General features: G+C 36.7%; 1 protein-coding gene across 1 annotated transcript; it reads right to left on the bottom strand.

Annotated features, from left to right (window-relative positions):
- Positions 1 to 740: 740 nt before the first annotated feature.
- On the bottom strand, positions 741 to 20027 carry GKAP1 (G kinase anchoring protein 1). The gene is made up of 11 exons (XM_057396505.1): positions 19746 to 20027; positions 17972 to 18115; positions 13595 to 13672; positions 11910 to 12039; positions 10887 to 10913; positions 9981 to 10123; positions 9497 to 9598; positions 5618 to 5681; positions 4028 to 4098; positions 3076 to 3153; positions 741 to 1054 (listed from the first exon to the last, which is right to left on the bottom strand). The coding sequence occupies exons 1-11, from the start codon at positions 19956 to 19958 to the stop codon at positions 1007 to 1009; spliced, it is 1098 nt and encodes a 365-aa protein (XP_057252488.1). The 5' UTR covers positions 19959 to 20027; the 3' UTR covers positions 741 to 1006.
- Between the last annotated feature and the right edge of the window lie 1844 nt (positions 20028 to 21871).

Raw genomic sequence — 21871 nt, 5'->3', positions numbered from 1 at the left:
GCCTGTCACTACAGGCCCTTGTAAAAAGTCTTTCTTATAAATGCCTTTATATACTGAAAGGCCATAATAAGGTCTCCCAGAGCCTTCTCCAGGCTGAACAAGCTCAACTCTCTCAGCCTGTCTTCATGGGAGAGAGGCTCCAGTCTTCCGATCATTTTCATGGGCCTCCTCTGGACTTGCTGAAGCAGATCCACATCCCTCTTCTGTTGGGGACCTGAACAGAAGGAGCTGAAAGCAGTTCTGCAGGTGGGGTCTCATGAGTGGAGTAGAGGAGGAGAATCACCTCCCTCAACCTGCTGACACGCTCGTTTTGATGCAGCCCAGCATATGGTTGGCTTTCTAGGCTGCAAGTGCACACTGCCAGGTCATGCCCAGCTTTCATCCACCAGCACTCCCAAGTCCTTCTTCTCAGGGCTGCTCTCAATCCCTTCATCCCCCAGCCTGTACTGAATGTACCTCCTGTACCTCCTGCCCTGACAGAGGTGCAGGACCTTGCACTTGGCCTTGCTGAACCTCATGATGTCCAATACAGGGGAGAAGATAGTGGCTGTTGACTTTAAAAAAAACCCAAACAAAAACACCCCATATCTGGATTCAGCAACTGCGAGATGCTTTTGTATGAGCTGTCTCAATTTCAGTTTAGACTTGGTAAAACTTTCATCATTTGCCTACTAATGCATTTGAATCTTGACAATCATTAAATGAAGTCTTGAGAAATTTTGTGAAAGCAAGAATTCAAACAGAGATGCAAGAGTGAACTTTATTGAATGATTAAAAACTAACGGCATTACAGCTAGTTTCATCTCTGCTGGAATACTAGTTTTCCAATTTTCTGTAGCAGAAAGTGCAACAAATCGATTATTTATATTGTTAAACAAACTAGCAATTGTTTCTTTCTTGTCAAAAACTGCATAGTTTAGCAGTTGTGCAACAAATATATAAATTTCTGCAAAACCCTGAAGAAAGATTTGATGTTTTTGTGCTTTGAACCTGGTGGCAGAGGAGATCATCTGCACTGGTCAGATTCTGAGTGCTTTTTCCCTTTTTTTCCAGTCTGCAAGAAAAAATTAAAACAAAAGTTTAGGTAATATACTAGACATGACACTTTCATCTGCAGTTATATTTATATTAAAGTAGTATAAATTAACAAGAAAAAAAACCCTACTGGAGTTGCATAATTTAACAAAGTATGCAAGTTATCATGGGATGCAGACTCATCTGAATGTCAAGTATTGTTATATAAATTACAAGAGTGAAGCCATTTACAGAATACCTTCTTAAATGTTAGCATCTAAGGATAAAAATACACTGATTTGCTTTTTGTTGTTGTTCTTTATGTCTTTGGTTTTAATCCACAAATTTTGGTCACTGTTCTTTGAAAGGCATCCTTATGTTTTAAAGCAGTATTCTATAAAATGTGTGCTTCATGTTATCCAAGACAATGCCACAAAAAGTAGCAATATAAGAAAAATTCTCCTGGTCAGCTTGCAAGATTACAAGGAAGAATAATAAAAGCAGAAGCAGGCAATGCCTGCAAGGCAGATGAGTGTTTTCCTAAAACAAAACACACACACACCACCCCCCAGTTAAAAAAGTATAAACCCAACCAGCCAAACAGAAAACCCCAGGGTGATAAATTAAGCAAGAAATACAGCAAGATGTGAAAAAAATAAAAGCATATTGGACTGTGTGGGAGAGTCAGGGGAAGAGGAAAAAGAACAACATAATAGGTTATTTTTGCAGTAATTTCTAAGTATATAACAAAGACCATTTTTTGTAATGGTCTTTCATAAATTTTTTACTGTAATTTTTTTTCATCCTCTTTATTGCAATTAAACACCAGATAAATTTACCTTATTCAAAAATTTCTATTTACAGAGACAAAAAATTAGCAGAGGAATGGATGGCAGGGGAAAACACAGACTGAAGCTGTAAGTCAGAATAGTGATGTTAATGACTGAATCTGACGAGATTTACTTTAGTTTCAATTAGAGGTATGAGCACTCAGCTTGTCTGTAAGGGACTGAGCAAACATACATAGTCAACCGCTGCAATAAAATTTTTAGAAGGAACTTGCTCGCTTGTGGTAAAGTGACAAGGGGAAAAAGACAAAGAAAAAGACAGGAGATTACATACAGAACCCTGTGTAATGCTAGCCAAAGAATCTGAAGTAATCAGAAAAGATGTGTTGCTTCAGAAAGAGTAATTGCTCCTTAATTAGCCAGTTTTCACAAAATTGTAGTAATCCAACACAATATGTTGCAATTTGAAATAGCATAGTTTGCCAAAGACTACACAGCTACCTTAGAAGTTTCCATATACGTATATAACTTCTACCTTAGAAGTTATATACAACAGGCTCTCCTTGGGACCTGTGCAAAAGGTCACAGCCAAAACAAACAAAAAAAAACAACAAACCAAAATGCCCAAAATGTGTCAAGTCATGCCTAAGTATAAATACTTATTTGCAAATAGTCACCCTTCAAAAAAAACTGTCAGAATGTTAAGCAGCATAACATTTATGCAAAAGTTAACTGAAATTCACTAATACAAGTTGCATTAGCAATCAGCAAGACAAAACAGCATACACCGTGAGGAAGACACTGATCTCATCACTTACATTTCCACACAATTTGGTGCGAGACTCCTACAAAGATTTATCTAGAGACAGAACTAAGATACGGAGCCAAAGAATGTGGCAAAAAAGCCATGAAATCTACAGTTAGTCCAGTTACACACAGTTAGACTTCAACAGTGATATCAACTTGTTGCTTGAAGTATGTTTGTTTACTAGTATATCTCAAGATGTTTTAAAGTACAAAACCGGTGGTAGACTTCAACTTGCCAAAACAGTGCTTTAGACTTGCTGTTTGGTCTTTTTTCCCCCTACAATATAAGCTGCCTCTTTTGGTTTGGTTTTACTTTTTCTTTCCTTTTTTTTTTTTTGCAGTTTTGTTTTTGTTTTTTTTTACCTGGAGAAGTTAAGAGGTAACAAGTGAGCTCAGCGCTTGTTACCTCATGTTAGCCTCAGCTACATCACGAACAGGTAAACTTACAAATACAGAAATTACCTACCTGGTATTTTGTTAATTCTGCCTGCAGTAGTTTCACTTTGGATCTTTCTTGCTCTAATGCTGCATGAAGTATAGTTACCTGAAAACAAACAAACAAAAAAATGAATTTATAAAATATCCTCAATGTCTATTAGTTTATCAAGTCAGTTCTGTTTTCCATTAGTACTATGTTGTACAAACAGGTAATACAGAGTGACTACCACTATCATTAGCATGAACTGAAAGCACAAGTAAAATATTAATTAATGACTTCCATTTCCCAAGCAATATTTACTGGTGCAGTAATACACCAGTACACCTTATTGCATAATGATACAGAAAAGCTATGAAGTTCAAAACTCTTCTGACATTTGGACTCTGCATTAATTCACTCCATAAAACTTAACAGATATATGCAACACAAATAAGCTTATTACATCACCATCAAAAACAGTACTGTGTTATATGCAAGACATCCAGCTTAGAACTAATAGTTGCTCTGGACCAAAAATGAAGCGTAAGTCTACAGTTACTTGGCAACTGACATCTTAAGTAATTTGTTGCTCTTTTGTGTTCATAAACTTAAGACTAGAAATAAAAAAACCCAGCACCACCAAAACCAAATAAACCCACAAGCAGGAAAGAAACATCTTCTGAAGCACATTTCTGAGCTTCCTAGCATGAGTTACGAGGGAATGATATTCCTAAGGTGCTGTTCAAGGCAAAATCATTTTAGGCATGTTAAGGTCTGCTGTCTTTCCAGTAGCAGTTCTAAGTGAGTCATACTGGAGATTTACATAACACATGTCCTCTGACACTCATAGTGCAGGGCTAGGGATGAAATGTAACATTTTTTGCTTCAAACAAGTTTTTCTTTCAGTTTTGTTTCCTCCCTACCCACCTCTATCACTGCCTTAAATATATAGCATCTTTGAAATGCCCATGAAATTTTTACTTGAGAAATCTTTGCTTACCTGTACGGTCAATTCATTTTTTATAATTTGAGATTCATCAACCTGCATGAGTATCTCTGCTTTGTCTTTCACTGCAGAGAGAGGAAGATACAGCATGAGGATCCTTCCAGAATTATAGGTCTTCCTGTGCAATATCACTGTGGCATCACTTTATGTCACTATTTGGATACCTCTAAATAATGCTGCCTTCACTAGAAGAATAGTAGATGTTGTAATGCAAACCAACCAAACCATTTGCTACCAGTACCGTTAGCAGCAGCTTGAAAAATTCTGGAGATTAACCCCTAACCTTGCACTACTTACCCCACCATTAACCCTGTAAGCAGCCTGAATTTTAGAGATACCCATTATGAATTAATATCATCAGAAAACTGAGTATTGACAATGGATCAAGATTTTGCCATCCTGAGTTTTACATATGAGCTCAATTGTAGCTATGGAAACTTCTATTTACTCAAATACAGAGATGTTTAAGCTATTTAGGTAGTGTCTGTGAAACATCTGAGGACAACTTAAAATTCTCAATATGAAGAAATCAAGTTTTTTCAAGGCTCAATTCTGCCATGAACTTCCTTCTCCTCAAAATGCAAAATACTCAGGTCTTTAGAAAACCACAAATTTTCTCATTTTCTAGTATGCTGCTATTCTACAAACAAAGATAAAAACTTGAGAACTTCACCTCTTTCCTTGCAAGATGAAATATTTCATCTTGGCTGAGACACTGACCTGAAGTAACACGGTTCCTAGTTAAAATTTGTAGAATGAATCATCACATTATGAACACTTGAACTAGCCAAGACCTAGTTTTTGTAAGTGTACTTTGAAGGAAAAACTTGAGCTCTTTTTTAGCTAAAAAATTAGCCTGGAGAAGAACATTCAAGAGCTAATTTAAGAAACTGAAAAATCTAATTTTGCAACAGAATTAATCTGGATAGCATCACAGACTCAAACCACTTCATCAAGCAAGAACAGGAATACTGAAGTACAACTATGTGTAACAAGTGTAAAGATACTAGGGTATTTATACATGTACGAGTGTCTATATATATATATACACAAACATATCTTTCTTGAAACTTTGGCAACAAACTCTGAATAGTGTTATAACAGAAGCAAATTATCACAGTGACATATATAACCCTGTGGTTTAGCTGTCACTGTTAATTGTGTGGCTTGGGTGTAGAAGGGTGTTTCCAACAGCTGAAAGCACAGCTTGCATAGATATTAAGAACAGAACAGTTTCCTTAAGTCTGTTTGAACAGACACTGTGATGAGATCAGTACAGAACACGTAAGTTTTTGTATTTTTTTGCTAGTGACAGCTCACTTGAATCATTTTATGTAAACTATAACTGGACAGCTTATGTTTCAAACAATGATCTCAACATACAACTGATTATTCCACCATAAAACAACAGAAATAATGTGTGGTCCACCAAATTCTGTAGTTCACTGGAGTAGTTGCAAATTAGTAGCTTCTTAGTTCTTTATAACTGTCACTGAATCAAGCTCTTCTTAAAAATTGGCTTTGTAAATTCCTTCCATGTTTTAAAAAGAACACTTTAACATTTCCTGATAAACTCCTACTTACTTTCACCTTCTTGCATCATCTTCAGAAGCCGTGCATTTCTTCCTTTTACTTCTTTATACTTTGCCTGTATTAAAAGATTGAATTATTACATGTATACTCTAAAAAAAAAAAAGTGTTCTAAGCGCTAAGCTTGACTTACAGTCAGATTTAGAGTTTAAAATGACAACTTCTGCAGAGAATCTAATCAGAGAATCACAAAATCATAAAACCATCTAGGTTGGAAAAGACCTTTAAGATCATCTGTGTCTTAATTAAATCACAGCCAACATAAGGAATACACAACAGAAATGGATTTATAACTAAGAGCTGAGAAAAAAGGCAAACAAAAGGCTTAGAGCAAGTTAAAATAATAAAGTTATGTCAATGCATTGATAGTGCAGAAATAACCATTCAGGTCTGCCTCAAGTGTATAGGCCTGTTGCATCAAGGGCTTTCTGGTTTCTGCCCTGGTAAATTGTAACAATTAAAATGTGCTTTCTAGATACCAAGGTAATATAAAGAGTTTGCCACATCGCTGGATAAGTAGGAAAAGATCCCACTGCTCTACAGATTGGGTTGTTTTTTTTTCCCTTAGTTTTCCTTAGTTTTTTTTCCTTAGTTTTTACATCAGAGTTCCTTTCCTTTTCAATTCTTTACACTTTTCTGCTCAAGAACCTATTTTTGCTGGCTTTTCCAATTTGACACCACCATATTTTCTTCACAAGTGAGTCATTTCCTTAATTGGCCACCAGTGTCAGTTCTAGCTAGGTACCTTAGCTGTAAAGTTATTTTTCCTGTCACAAGTCTTCTCATACAGTTTGCTTTAAAAAAAAGAGTTTAATTTCAGACATACTTTTTTTTTCTAATAAAGAAGCTACTATCTTCCACTTTGAGTATCACATCAGTTCTTGAGGATAATTAACTTTCATTTAAGCGAGAACATTCACGGCTACCTAAAACTGTATTCATGCCTCTGGACAAGTTCATGAAATTAAACATTGCCCATCACCTCACCAGTATCCTTATGCATCGTGTTTATTCTGTCAAATGTGAATGAGTGCTGATAGAAGTAGATACGAATGGTTTTATGCTTTCAAATTTCACCTGGGGATTCCAACCTTAGTACACAATCTGTAAACAGCTGTGAACAAAGTTTATGTTTTTATTACTACACATACTTATTGGAAGCATCAGAAAACTCCAAATCTGTCAGCCTGACCAGTCTAATTTAAACAATAAATAAAATGATAAAATATTATAAAAATACTTCTATGATGCTTTACTGTATTTTGTTACAATGCCAGTTCCCTGTGGAAATTTTGCCCTTCATGCTCTAGATACTAGCCAAAAAATGCTAACATGTACTGGAAACAAGGAGGCAATTTCCCTAGCTACTCCATCTAGTGCAATTACACATTTATTACATTTAAATTACATGTATATAATACATTTATTATTTGTAAATAAAACACAGACTAGGGGCAACGCGGGCTCTCTCCAGAAGCTATCAGGAGAACTGGCTATCCTGGATCTGGAGAAGGCTGAGGTTCTGAATGACTACTTTGCCTCAGTCTTCACCAGCAAGTGCTCTGACCCCACTACCCAAGTTTTGGAAAGCAGATGCAAGGACTGTGAGAATTAAGACCTTAGGCCCACTGTAGGAGAGATCTGGTTCGAGACCATCTTTAGAACCTGAATGTGCACAAGTCCATAGGACCTGATGAAACAAATCCACCTGTGGGTCCTGAAGGAGCTGGTGAATGAGGTTTCTAAGACACTGTCCATCATATTTGATGAATCATGGGAGTCAGGTGAAGTTCCTGATGACTTGAAAAAGGGAAATATAACCCCCACTTTCAAGAAGGGGAGAATGGATGACCCAGGGAATTACAGACCAGTCACTCTCACCTCTGTGCCTGGCAAAATCTTGGAGCAGAACCTCCTGGAAGGCATGTTTAGGCACAAGAAAAACAACAAGGTGCTTGGTAACAGTCAGCATGGCTTCACTAAGGGGAAATCCTGCCTGACCAATCTGGTGGACTTCCATGATGGGGCTACGGAGCTGATGGTCAGGGGCAGAGCAGTTGACGTCATCTACCTGGACTTGTGCAAAGCGTTCGACACTGTCCCACACGGCATCCTTGTCTCTAAATTGGAGAGACATCAATTTGATAGGTGGATCACGCAGTGGATAAAGAACTGGCTGAATGGCGGTGCACAAAGATTTGTCATCAATGGCTCCATGTCCGGCTGGAGACCAGTAACGAGTGGTGTCCCTCAGGGATCGGTGTTGGGACCGGTCTTGTTCAACATCTTTGTCGCTGACATGGACAGTGGGATTGAGTGCGCCCTCAGCAAGTTTGCCGATGACACCAAGCTGTGTGGTTCGGTTGATACCCTGGAGGGAAGGAATGCCATCCAGAGGGACCTTCACATGCTTGTGAGGTGGGCTGATGCCAACCTTATGAAGTTTAATCATGCCAAGTGCAAGGTCCTACACCTGGGTCAGAGCAATCCCAGGCACAGCTACAGGTTGGGCAGAGAAGAGACTGAGAGCAGCCCTGCGGAGAAGGACTTGGGGGTGTTGGTTGATGAGAAACTGAACATGAGCTGGCTGCAGTGTGTGCTTGTACCCCAGAAAGCCAACCGTATCCTGGGCTGCATCAAAAGGAGCATGAGGCAGGTTGAAGGAGGGGATCCTGCCTCTCTACTCTGCCTTTGTGAGACCTCACCTGGAGTATTGTGTGCAGTTCTGGTGTCCTCAACATAAAGAGGACATGAAGCTGTTAGAACAAGTCCAGAGGAAGGCCACGAGGATGATCAGGGGACTGGAGCACCTCCTGTATGAAGACAGGCTGAGAAAATTGGGCCTGTTCAGCCTGGAGAAGAGAAGGCTGCGTGGAAACCTCATAGCAGCCTTCCAGTATCTGAAAGGGGGCCTATAGGGATGCTGGGGAGGAACTCTTCATTAGGGACTGTAGTGATAGGACAAGGGGTAACGGGTTAAAACTTACAGAGGGGAAGTTTAGACTGGATATAAGGAGGAAATTCTTTCCTGTAAGGGTGGTGAGGCACTAGAATGGGTTGCCCAGGGAAGATGTGAATGCTCTATCCCTGGCAGTGTTCAAGGCCAGGTTGGACAGAGCCTTGGGTGACATGGTTTAGTGTGAGGTGTCCCGGCCCATGGCAAGGGGGTTGGAACTACATGATCTTAAGGTCCTTTCCAACCCTAACTATTCTATGATTAATGAGCAAATCTTTTTTTCTCCTGCTATGTTTTAGCATATGGTGAATCAGATTTCCGATTTCACTTGTATGTAATAGGAAACGATATAACAAAATACAGGACTCCATTCTTGTTGCACTGTAGCTTTAAAGGAATTTCTCTCAAAGCTGACAAAATTTGCTCTGATTTTAACCAAATATTGGACTGTATCTAGAAAAAGTCCCAATGATATGCAGTTCTTATATGCAAGAAAATCTAAGTTGAATTAATAGGTTGGGACAGACACAAGAAAGCCTTACTTCCTGCTCAAAGCAAAGCTAACTTCCAATGCAGATCAGATTGCTCAAGATCTTGGCTAGTCTTAAATTACAATTTTATTTTTTTGACCATGAACATAGCAATCCTATAAAACAAGCAGTGACTGATATGCTGGATAGAGAGTTTATTCCTAGATACTTTGTCTTGATTCTTTTGATTTTTTTTAGAAGCTTAACTTACTTATCAAGAAAGACCACTTCATTTGGTACTGAAGGAAATATCTGCACTCTAAGAATGTAACCTGCAGCCAGTCTAAATCATCTCTATAAATCAGTCACATTTTAATAAATACTTTGTTTCAAATGAACAATAACTTTAAATTGTCTACTATTTGAAGGTTATTATCAGCTACGTACCTCCCACTGAGTTATTCTGTTTTTCAGCTGCTCAATTTCTGCATCTTTCTTTTCAAGCTCGAGCTTTAGTTGCTCTATTTTTTCATCTTTCAAAACACTCCCCTGTAAACAAGAAAGCATTATTTCTTAATAATCTAGTCATGTGAATTTGATTCTTGGGAAAGGCAACTTATTTGTTAGGGAAGAGAATTTCTGATAAAAAATAAAGAGGTATTTGAATAGGTACCAAAAAGATAAGAAACACGGTAATAAATATTGGCATGTTCTGTGGCGCAAAAATTATTTCAATCACGAGTGTTTTATGTAAAAAAAACTACGTAATTTAAATATGTCTTCATATATATAAAAATATTACAGTCTTGTGAGTTTATTAATTCTTTAAAATTATCATGCTGTTGATGTGTGCTTCCCCTTAGGTGCTCCTTTCTGATCACTGACTAAGCTTCATTAAGCAAATTTCTTCACTTCAGAATGTTTTACATGCCTGATTGTTTTCATGAGATGTGCAGTTATCTGTTTCACTGTAATCATTGAGATGGACTCTCCTTTTCTCTTTTTGAAGTATTCTGTTAACATCATCTTCCAGCCTGTTGAAAAATTTTCCATCATGCAATGAAGACTGGGAAGCTTTCACTTCCTGTCAAAAATAAGTACAATAACATACGTTCCTTTTAATGTAAGTTAATACTGAGGTAGAAACCAACATATCTTAAAAATAGCATGCCATGGAAAAGCATTATATTTAAATAATTAGTTAAGTTGTGTATTCCCAAGAATACTGTAACTTCCATTGAAAGAATATGATACCAATTGAAAAGCCCAGAAACTAATTAACAGTTAACATTCAGCTGATGATATTACACAAAAGAATGAAGTTGGAATTTAGTAATTTATCTTTTATTCAACTGTTAAAAAAAAATCTTCCCTCTAGGAATTTTAATATTGTGGACTGCACCGCAACATAGTAGCATCACAGTTCTTTCTTACCTGATTTGCTTCTCTTTTTGGCTACAATTTGTGTTTTTTAACATGCTTTTAAAACTGCATGTTGCATCAAAGACTATTGGAAAACTGAAGAAGCATTGAGTAATTCTAAGAAAGCCAATACTAAGTTCTCAAGATGCAAGAACTGGGGATATACATTTCTATTGAATCTATATCTGAAGATTTTTCCAAATTTACAATCAGTCAGTTTTAGAATGTGTAGTTGATTGTCACTACAGAAAACACCAAAACAATTACCTTCTAAACCTAAGAACTGTAGTTGTAGTTTCTCTGTGGGTTTTGGCTTCTTTGTGGGTATGTTTGGGGTTTTTTTGTTGTTGTTTTTTGGGGTTTTTTTGGTTGGTTGGGTTTCAGAATTTTTTAATTAAACTAGTTTGAGTAAGACTTACCTCATGTTTTTTAGCAGGATTATCTGAAAAGAACAGAAAAAAAAAAATCAGTAAGTTACTCAAATCTTGTACAGATGGCTACTGAAACAAGACATTTTGAAAAGTGGGGAAAAACACCACCTTTTTAAGTTCTTCAAAATTAACTGTCCTCTCAAAAGTCAGAATTATATAAGTCATTACTAAAGCATTTGAGGCCAAGATCATAAACTACGTATTATACCAATCCCTGTATTTACATCTTCTTCCAGATCTTTCAGAGTACTTAATCAAAAGCAGCATCCCATACTTGTTTGCTTCAGTTAAAGTGGAAGGCAATGTCTTTTGTACAGATACTTAAGGAATTTGATTTGTTTCCTTTTATATCTATTTAGGCTTTTACAGCACGTATCTCACTGTATACCTGAATGCCTTCCATGCCTTTCAGATTGCTGTGCTTTCGGTATTTTTCCTCTGTTCAGATAATTTGGAAATTACGTACTTATTATTGTATGTTTAGATAAAAACATTCTCAAAATAAAGACCTCAGAAAACAAATTACTTTCTTCTTTTTCTAGAATCTACCTTTATTTCTTCAGTAAAGCTCAGAATCTCTGCTCTATAGACACAGATGAAGGAATTTCAAACATATAAACCATGCATCTAATGAGTAGAAGTTATTTCAGTATTTACTCATCTTAACAAAAGCTAGTATCACAAAGAAAGATAAACAATGACAAACTCAGTTGCCTGAGAAATGCAAACTTAGTAAAACAAAAAAAAACGTAGATTTTTAAAAGTCAAATTAAGAGTGTTTGAGTTCATCCCAGGGGTACTACATGAAATTATGTTTTCCTTAAGCTCTTATTTTCATTATTATATAATGAACACTTAGGTTTTAGACTCTGTAGGACACACTGACTGCAACTCATTCAGTTTGTTTAACCACAGTGTTAATGAAGAGAGACAGAAAGGCACTTTCCTGTTAGCGCACACACTGAAAATTCCAAGTAGAACAGCTCATATGGTATGATAAGGCATACCTATATTACTGTCTGACTGAAAGTCTTTCAGAGACACAGTGAGAGGTTTGTCTTTTCCTTGCTGGTTCTTTTTCTCTTTCTTATTCACAGACTTTGACTGAGGTGAAGTACTTTCAACGTTTTCATATGCCTAGAAGAATAAAGTCCCACTGGTATAATTTTCTTCAACACCCAAATATTTTTTTCTGACTCTTCATAAAAGAAAAAAATTACTGATAATGTACTAAAGGAGAGTTTAGCCTGAACAGTAATTTGCAGGCTTCAGATGCATCTAAAAAATGCAAAACATATCAGCAATAAAGCATAGATTCTGTTCCCTGAAGTACAGCATTGCTCTTCACTAAACAGCAAATGAACCACCAGCCTATACTTGAACCTTCTACACCAAATTTTATCCAGAAACTTATAAACTGAAAATACATGGTAGTCAAATGTAGGAATGACGTGTGCTACACAAGGCAGGGTAGTACTTTCATAAACACACCCACACAAAACCCCAACAGCAGTGGTTTATTGTACCTTCTTTTATTCTCAAAAAATGTTTCCTCATTCAGTAGAAGTCAGAGAGCCATTAGTGTGCAGCAATGCTCTACCCAACTGACCTTACTGCTACTGAAATCAGACAGCCTGGTACATGACAGCCATTTGAACCAGAGTTCCCCATCCCCACACATCCACATTAACAATCTTAGCAAATTATCAATCTCCCAGGTATTAATCTTAAATATTAATGAAATATTTTCATTAAAAATAATCTTAAATGTTAAATAATCTTAAGAATATATATATAAGCAAATATGGAAATTAAGTGTTTTCCCATAGAAATGAGAATTGTTCAGTGTACTCATGTACTTTATATTTTTAAAATATACATTTTAAATTATTGGGACGTAATTCTCAAAAATCCACAAACAGTGCTATGCTACTATGCCTGAAGATTATCTTCACTTTAAAAATTAACTTTTAGTATGGAAGCTAAAAATTTATCCTTGATTTTCAAAAAACTGTGGTACTCCCACCTCAAAAAAAGAAATATTGTACAGAGATATTTGCAGAGATGTGCAATTTTTTATGATGCATAATTATATTTAGATATTTTAATAACATTTTATTGGCTCCTAATTTATTTCAAACGAGCAGCTTCCTGATAGAAAAATTTCACCTAAGCATACTTCAGTACAATTCTCCAGTGCTCCGTAGGAATCACTGGGAAAACAGCATCCTGACCAGCTAAGAAAATGTGTAACACTTACTAGGACTAAAATATTTACACTCAGAAGATGTTAGCAAAAATTCAAATGATTCAACCATAAATAACATTAAGGTTTGATAAGAAATCTGTGCTTTGATTCTCCTATTCTTCAAGTGTGCTGGATGTTTTCTGCAGAAGTTCAAGATCTCTTGCATACTCTTAAATTCCAGCATATTCATGTGCCAGAAAACTGAAAAGTAGAACTAGCTTTCCACTTTTACAGGCTAATTAGGAACAAACCAAACCACCCAACTCTATTATATATGGGTTCTTTCAAATCCAGTATTTTTCTGAACTCCTAAGCATTTGAACAATGATAATAAACAATTTAGAAGAAAATGGTACTTTTAGTTTTTTGGCAAACCCCCCCTTTTTAATTCAAACCTCATACTTGTACAGCTTAGGGATCCATTAGGATGGATCCCACAAATACCTTTTTGTGTTCTTCATATTCCAGTTTGCTCAGCAGCAATGCTTTTTCAAGATCAGCTTCAAACATGTCAGATGTCAGCTGAAGAAACAAAATTAACATATTTCATGTAATTAGGCTGGTTAAAAAAAAAAAGGCAGACAAATCCACTAAGACCACACTAAAATTTCAGTTTCAATATGTGTATCACCACAACTGCCAAAAAGCCAAGTCTCACTGATGAGACACAGGGTCTTATTAACTGGCAATGTACCTTTTTGTACCATAAAGTATCTTGCTTCAGGACACTTTGTGATGGATGGAAACATACAGGAAGTTGTGCACACCTTTACGTAATGGTTCCCATCCTGATGATTTATTAACATGGGATTTCTTTAATATAGTTTTTTAGTTTGAAACATGAAAACCAGAGGATGTCAAAGGACAAAAATGTCATTGTAGCCTACTATGAAGTCTAAGCACTCATCCATCACAGTGAAAAAATTAGGTTAAACATGCCTTTTTCTGGGGACAGGGAGGGAGATGCAAAAAAAATTCAAAGCTTTCTTGGTGTGAGTTGTTAAGAGCTAGGAATTAAGGAACACAACAGGAATTAAGGGTATCTTGTGTCATAAGAAATACAAAACCACAGGAAAGCCCTGCTCCTGAGAAGACCAATTCCAGCAACAGTTCAATGGAGCCAAAATAAATAATGTAAAGGTATAAACATCTACTAACTTATGTTATTGTGTAAGGCAAAGTTAACCAAGATTAACTTGTTGGATGCAAAACTGGTTCCTTTGAGGTCTGTTCTCTGAAGGAATCACTACAATCTACTGTGTGATATGAAGAAGAATAAGGCTTCCATTTGGCAGCACAGCCATCCCCTTTTTCTTGCCCTTAAATGAAATATTAATTAGTAAAAATAATTATTTTAGCCATCACTTTCTTGTTCTTTAAATTTCAAATAGAGGTCCTTTCATTAATTTCAACATAAACTACAACAGCTATTATAGTGAATAAAAACAGTTCAGTGGTGTTAATGTATTTTGCTCAAACTGGGGGGCATGACATACACTACCTTTTTTGTCTATAGGAACCATGTTCTGAAAAAAACCTCAGAGTTCTCATATGCTTTATATATGCTTGAAAGTCATTTATTGTATGGTGTAAAAGCACACACATTCTTCCTAATTGCTCAACGATGCATATGATCAGTCTCACTTAATAGAAAATCTGAGTAGCTTCTAGTTTCTACCACAGTAAACCAGCCCTTTTTGAGTGGTTATTTGAAACACAGTAGAGTAGTGCTCTCAGCATAAATTGCTGTTTTACACAGACTTTGGGGTGCTATCATTCCTAGCTTCGCATTTGGCTTGTGATTTAAACTTACCATTGACTGACTGCACGGGGCCTCACTGGCAACATTTTCCTAGCAGGGGAGGTGTGGGAGAGCCAAGGACATACCGTGGCAGCCAGGCTGCAGGTGCCTCAGAACCCCAAAGGGCTGCATGCACAGGCAGCAAGCCAGGAGTGGAGGCTGGCAGGGATGACCTTCAACAGAGCACCCCCTGCACAACCTGTGCTGCCTGCAGCAAGGGGACCAGACAACAAAGTGGAGGGGTTTTGCAGCTTCCAGGGTGGACTTTTTTCTCAAGTATTTGTTTTCTTTCAATATCAGAATCAGTAATTAGAGGTTTGATAACTGACAGTAAGCTAAATTGACTGAAACTCCCCAAGAAACAATGAACTGGTTTTGCCTGCAACTGTTGAATCCAACCTGACAATGACAGTTATCTACCAAAAATTAGGCCTTTTAGTCTACTACACTGGAAAATTCAACAGGAACATTAAGAAAAATGAGAGACTGGAGATTAAAAAAAAAGAGACTATCAAAAAGAGAGCAATTAATAAGCTAAACACAAAAAAGATGAGATCACGATTTTTACCTCTGAAAGTGCTAATTTTGCATGTAAGATTCTAAATAATTAAAGAAAAAAAGTGCTATCACAATGTTGTTGTGACTATTAAACAATCCCACAAAAATAGCATTAGGTGATCTCCAGCAACCCTACCATAAGTTGTTTACCTAGCAGTACAATTCTGGGCAAAGCTGACTGAAGCTGGCCAAACAAAGGTCAATACTACACAAAACAGTGGAGTTTAGAGTTTTAGGTCTGAGTATTTTTAAAGTCTCTTAGCTTCCCAGGCACGTTTGGTTCTGCTTCTGTGCATGGCCTGACTACGGATCACAACCACTTAAGCTCATGAAAAAAAATCTAGAAACCACAGGTTCCTTTCACTTAGGTGCTGGGAGCACATCTAATAGTCGTAAGAAATTGAGATCCATGCACAAATCCCTTACAGCGACTCTCTTAAAAGCTGCTGAAGAAAGACCATGCTATATACATCATAGCTCTATAGCTGAAGACAAATACTGACAATCATTTGAAATGAAAGTGCCAGGCAGTATGGTAATTTTGAGGGTAAATACGAAATCAGGAATTCTTCATTAACTGGGAGGTGCTCTGTGTGGAGCAGATCTCTGGAAATAAGGAGACACTGCTTATAACCCCTTACTGAACATCACTATCCCCTGCAGCATACCATTTAAAATTCACCTCATAATTATCAACAGGAACTAAGAGGTTAGGATTTCACACCTTCTGAATTTGAAGAATTCAAACTCACTTCTCTCTTCTCAGATAAGCATGTGCCATCTGCAGTTTGAACCTTCCTGCAACTCAGTTTCTCCATCTTGCAGAAGAGATGCTTATATTAACTCATAGATGTTTTTAGAATAACTATCATATGTTAGAATTATGGTAATTGCTCTGAAGTTTTTTTTTAAATAAAAGAACCTCATGGTAACTCGACAGCATATAATTCAGTAAGATTGCAATTAGTAGGAATGGATGTTTATAATCGAGTTATAGCTCAGATTGCAATTAGTTATAATAGACATCTATAACTTTGCCTGACCCTTTCATCACCCAGTAATTGAGAATACAGAATTCTCTACTCAAAATAATTTCTTCATGCTGCACAGAATAAAAAAGCCCTGTGACTACTGAACTAAGCAAATCCATACCGTAAAAAGTAGTTCTGAAGTTAATTAGCTCGGGAAGTTTTCAAGGGGATTATTAGGTCATTGCTCCACTGTCTAAGGAGATACCTATACCAAAGCATTAGCAACACCCAAAAAGAAAAACAAAAAACCCCAAAAACAACAACAACAAAAATCAAACACGCCCACACCTCCCCCAAAAAAAAAACAACAACAAACCAAGCCAAGGACAATACCCAAATGTTAGTCTTTCATCAATTTGGCTTTCTGTATCATGTGTTAATTAGAACAAGAAGTAGCTCAATACTATAGTATCAAAGTTTCTCTGTAAAAGAAAATAACATCCTAGTACATGACAGGATAGAAGTTCAACTGCTTCATGAAACACTTTTTAACTCTAGTTGGTGACACTTCCTAGCAATTTGCCTTCAAAAAGTTTTTGCAAAGTTGCATACTCCGAAGGGTATCTTCAAGCATAACAAAAGGACCCAAACTATTATCCATAGTAAATAACTGCAGACCAGACAGTAACTTAAGAGGAATTTAGAAAAAAATGTACCACAGCTTTTCTTTAAGCACTATGAGAAAAAAATGCACTAGAACAAATTCTTTCTTTGCCCATCTATGCTATTTTGGCCTAAAATAGTTGAGTACTGTGAACAATTCATAACATTCTCATCATTTGAAAGACCAAGAAAAATCACTGTATGCTTCTTCAGGAGCATTATAATGCTGAATTCAAGTCAAGCACTAAAAAAAACTAGTTTTAAGTGCAACTACTCTTCCTAACTGACGTCAGAAGTGTAAATTATTGTAATTGTTCAAGGTAAGGACTTGATTACTGTTTCAGATTAAGTGCATTTCAAGTGTAATTTGTGGTAGTTTGGGGAAAAGAAACACAGTCAAAACATTTTATCTGCCTTCATACAGACACAGTCAGCCTTTGCTTTATCTCTATTGTATTCTTCAAGTATTAATGAACCCTACTTACAATATTAATCGCAATTACAATGCTCTAACATGAAAAAAAAACAGATGTTCTTGCACTGACAGGAGTACCCTAGCATGATGAAGGCCAGTCAGCACTCAGTTCTTTGTTACCTAGAAAGGAGCCAATTATTTTACGCCTAACAAAACTTACCAAGCCTACTTTACTATGGGTATACGGCTCCACCAAAACTTCCCCAGTTTTGCTCCCACCACAGCATTTCACCATCATTCCATGGCAGTACTTCTACTTGCTTCCTCTCCATCTCTCTTTCTCCATGAAACTTAACTTCATGAAGTAACATATTTCAGAAAAGCCAAAGACAGCTAAACACAGCAAGATGTACCTGCTCATCTCTTTGTCTCCACTCCTGCCAGTTTTCTTCCCGAGTGCTCTTCTGCACTGCAGTGTTCAGTTTTTGTTCATGCTGAGATAAACAGCTTCCATGTGAGGACTTCTGAGGAATCTTTTTAAAAGCAAGGTTTCTGAGCTGAAAACCAGTTATTTTTAACATTAGTACACAGAAACAGTCTTAATGGACCAACAAAAGCATTCAGACATTAATGTGTGTGCTTCACCTGTAGTCTGAGGTACATTTTTGTTTAATCATTTATGGTACACACCCATAATATCAAATCATGGGAAAATGTGGATCAGAAGTACCACAGACATAACATAAACCAACGAAAAAGTAAATACACTTTGCTATCTGAAAATACTTTCAACAAATCTGAAGAGATAACTGTCTGACAGATTTCTTGCTGTATCAGGAATCATATTGTGCTCACACCTGACTGAAGTTAGATACAATGCCAAAGGAAAGGAGGTATACATAAATCTGGCATCAGCAAATAGAAGAACCAGAGATTCAGGTAGAAAGGGAACAATACAAACAGTCCTTAGTCCTCAGTAGTTCGTCAGATTTTAAGAACCTGCAGTAAGCATTAACTGCTGCACCAAAAGTATGCAACAGTGCCATCTTAAAGATGCCTTTCAAGATTGTAAAATTTCACAGTGCACAAATAACCTGCAAATTTGGCAGCTCAAGGACACTGACTGCTCCAGCCTAAACATTAACCACCTTCTGGTCCTTACTTGGAGTGAAAGTAAAAGCAGCAATACAACACACTATCAATTTAGAGACAGGATTCCTTTAACATAAAGGCTCCTGGAAGGGAGAAAGAAGCTATTATCAGATGACTGATGAAACAAAGAAAAACAAAGTAGGAGTGTTCTTCTTAATGTGTGTTTACTGAATGTCAGGACTCCTTAAAATGGCAGATCACCTTAGCTTAAAGTTACTCAAAATCAGGCAATAATGCAGATACTTCAGAATTGTTTTCCTTCCCCTCTAAACAGTCCCTTGTCACACTGCCTTCCGTGCTTCAGTACTGCCTCTTCTGCTGCCTGCACCAGCACTATAACCCCTGCTTGCTTCTTCATATGGAAGTGCTGGCAAAAAAACTGGTGCAGACCATTCTGATTTACAATTTCACTGGAATATAGTTATAGACAGTACATGCTAAGGTGAAGAAAAAACTTGGTACTTCCTTGCCTTTCAGCTATCACAAGAAAAAGTATTATTTCCATACAAATGAATCTCTGTAGATATATGCAATGCATATGCATACAGAGTTATTCTGACAGAGTTAAGTTTTGATCATGTTAAGGGAGGCATAAAGACACATTAGGGTATGCTTATCAAAAACTTAATGTAAACATAACATCAAAACTCAAAATAAAAAAAATTACTTTACTTAGCTCTACTGCAACTAGAAAAATTTTAAAGATTTTAAGCTTAACAGATATTAAAAAGAAGAAAAATGGATTTGGGGGTTTGGGTTGTTTTACATATTGAATTTGACAATTGCTCAAAAGACCTGAGCAATTTAACTCTTTAGAATTTTTCAACTTTGTAAGTAGTATACTCCCTACTATACAATTCTTAATAAAGCAAAGAAAAAAATGCTGTCTCTTTGACTAAGTAGCATTTGATCCATTAAAAAAAACAAAAACAAACAAAAAAAAACCCTACACAAACCCATGACTTGGAGGGAGACAGCAAAAGTTATTTCTCAGATAACAACTTCAGCCACTACTTGAAAACATAATCACTTTACCTCACTGGCCTCACTCTGCTGCTGTTCTTTCTTCTTTCTTCTTTTATTTCTTTTTTTCTCATTTGCAGACTGTCTTCCCACTGAAGCCTGAGATTTACTGCCACTTCGGCCACTTTTTCCTTTTCCAGGCTCTGAGTCAGTATCACTTAGCACTTGTAGTAAAGCAAAACGAGATGCGGTGGTAGGAACTGAACTGATTACAGTTGATGCCATTGCCACATCTGATATCCTATTAAGCTGGCTTCTTCTTAGTTATTAGGTTTCCTAGAAAAGTAGCATAGAAATAAGAATGAAAACAGTGTTTGACCAAACAATCGGTAATTCATATGTTAGCTGCAGGTTTATTATTTAAAAAACAAAACAAACAAAAAAGAAAACAAAATAAACACCAAAGCCTGTAAAAACCAACCCCCCCAAAAAATCCGTTTAAAAAAAAAAAAATCACTCAAACTCTGTATTATTTCTTTATATTTTTGCTAAATTGTATTATCTTAAGAATCTGGAAAAGAACTGTAAAAGAATAATCTATTTATAGTTATTTATAGCTAATACATTTGTTCCTCAAAGATAATGTTTGACAGAAAAAAGTAGCATAAGGCCCCGGAAGAAGTTGGCATTCATGATCTGGAGAGGAAAAAGAGGAGGAAAAAAACCCAAACAACAAAACCACACCACAAGAAAAAAAAAAGCAAATTAACCCTAACCAAAACGCACAAAAACCCTCTGAAACAAATCACCAAACCAATCAGAAACAGAGTCATGCTCCCAAAATATTCCAGATGCCATCCCTGGAGCCTGACAAACATAAGGTGTGAGAAATAAGGCAAGCAGATATGCATATTCAGCCTCAGGTTTTGGGTAAGCAGCCTTATCTCCTATTACACAGGTAGTTTCATTTTGTTCCAAGCCACTGGAGATTCAAAAAACCAGTTTTCTCCATAGGAAGGTGAGCCCAGCATTGTGGCTGATGCTGTTCTCAAACACCTGTTCTTACTGCACAACACAGAATCTGTTGCAGGAAGTGGGAAACTACGCCTTCTGTTGCCCCCTGTAGTTATAGCCAATCTGTAGATCCCCATGACACCATTCCAAAGTACAAATCATTTATCTAGTGTAAAATCCTAAGGGGAGGATGGGAGGGGGGGAAGGGGGAAAAGGGTGGCTTAAGAATATTTGGCTAATTGCAATTTTTCCAGGCAAAATTTAATGAATTAGAAGGCTGAAAGTGATGTTATTTAATCAATGATTCTAAATTTCACAGAAAGCATCAAGCTGTGTTGGCATACTACAACAGACAGATGTAGTGAAATAATACATGCTTTTTGAAAGTACCATTTGAAAGGAATCCTTATAGTTTGGCAATTGTGAACATAAGTTGAAAGTCTGCTTAGATGGTCTACAACTGTGCTGCTAGTTAACTGCTATCACACAACAAAATAATCTACAGAAACTTAAAGAAACTTTTTTATAACTTTCTCAAGGACAAACCTGTATAGGTGCATAAGCATTACATTTTCTTTCTCCAAGGTGAAAGTGAATGAGCAAGTAAGCTAATACTGTTTCTTATTCAAGTTCACTGAAGACAAAAGTTACAGTGAACAGCTTTCCTCTCATACAAAGTTACCCTACTTCATTTCTCTCAAAAATATGAAAATTAAGCTGATCATATGAAGATGGTTGCATCTTAAGAATAAAACACACCTGACATCAGATTTGAATCTACCTGAAGAAAACCAAAGATCTAAGCACCACCCCCCACATTAGTCACATAATTAGTCACAAGTAATTAGTACTTGTTACTCTTTAAATTATTAAGTAACACGGTAAGTTTAGATTTTCATGGGTTTGTGTGTATATTTTCAAATGCATTTTAATACTCAGTAAGTACAGTTATCCTGCATAGGAGCTAAGATTACTTACAGCAGAGAGATACTGTGTTCTTACTACTTGAATACACGCTAAGTTGAAACCTGAAGCTCAGAGAAAGACTAAAGATACATCTTTGCAGAAAAATGGCACCAAAGATAAGTGTCCAGTCACACTATAACATGATAACATGATCTTACAATACTGGATGATGCCCTTGGCACTACACCAGACTACAACAGTTGTTAACAGTGGAAGTT

Source organism: Pezoporus wallicus, unplaced genomic scaffold, assembly GCF_028554395.1.
Source record: "Pezoporus wallicus isolate ANWC-B61680 ecotype Strahan unplaced genomic scaffold, APGP_CSIRO_Pwel_v1 contig_2776, whole genome shotgun sequence".
Classification (NCBI taxonomy): Eukaryota; Metazoa; Chordata; class Aves; order Psittaciformes; family Psittacidae; genus Pezoporus; species Pezoporus wallicus.
Note: the sequence above shows the minus strand (reverse complement) of the source record. Positions and strands in the feature narration are given on the sequence as shown.

What these genes read in the sequence shown, in the direction of transcription:
- GKAP1 (XM_057396505.1), bottom strand. Translation starts at nt 19,958, where the DNA reads ATGGCATCAACTGTAATCAGTTCAGTTCCTACCACCGCATCTCGTTTT. An exon ending in GGAGACAAAGAGATGAGCAG is followed by an intron (nt 13,673 to 17,971) that starts GTACATCTTGCT and finishes TTGTTTCTTCAG; the next exon opens with CTGACATCTGACATGTTTGA. An exon ending in AATATGAAGAACACAAAAAG is followed by an intron (nt 12,040 to 13,594) that starts GTATTTGTGGGA and finishes TTATTCTTCTAG; the next exon opens with GCATATGAAAACGTTGAAAG.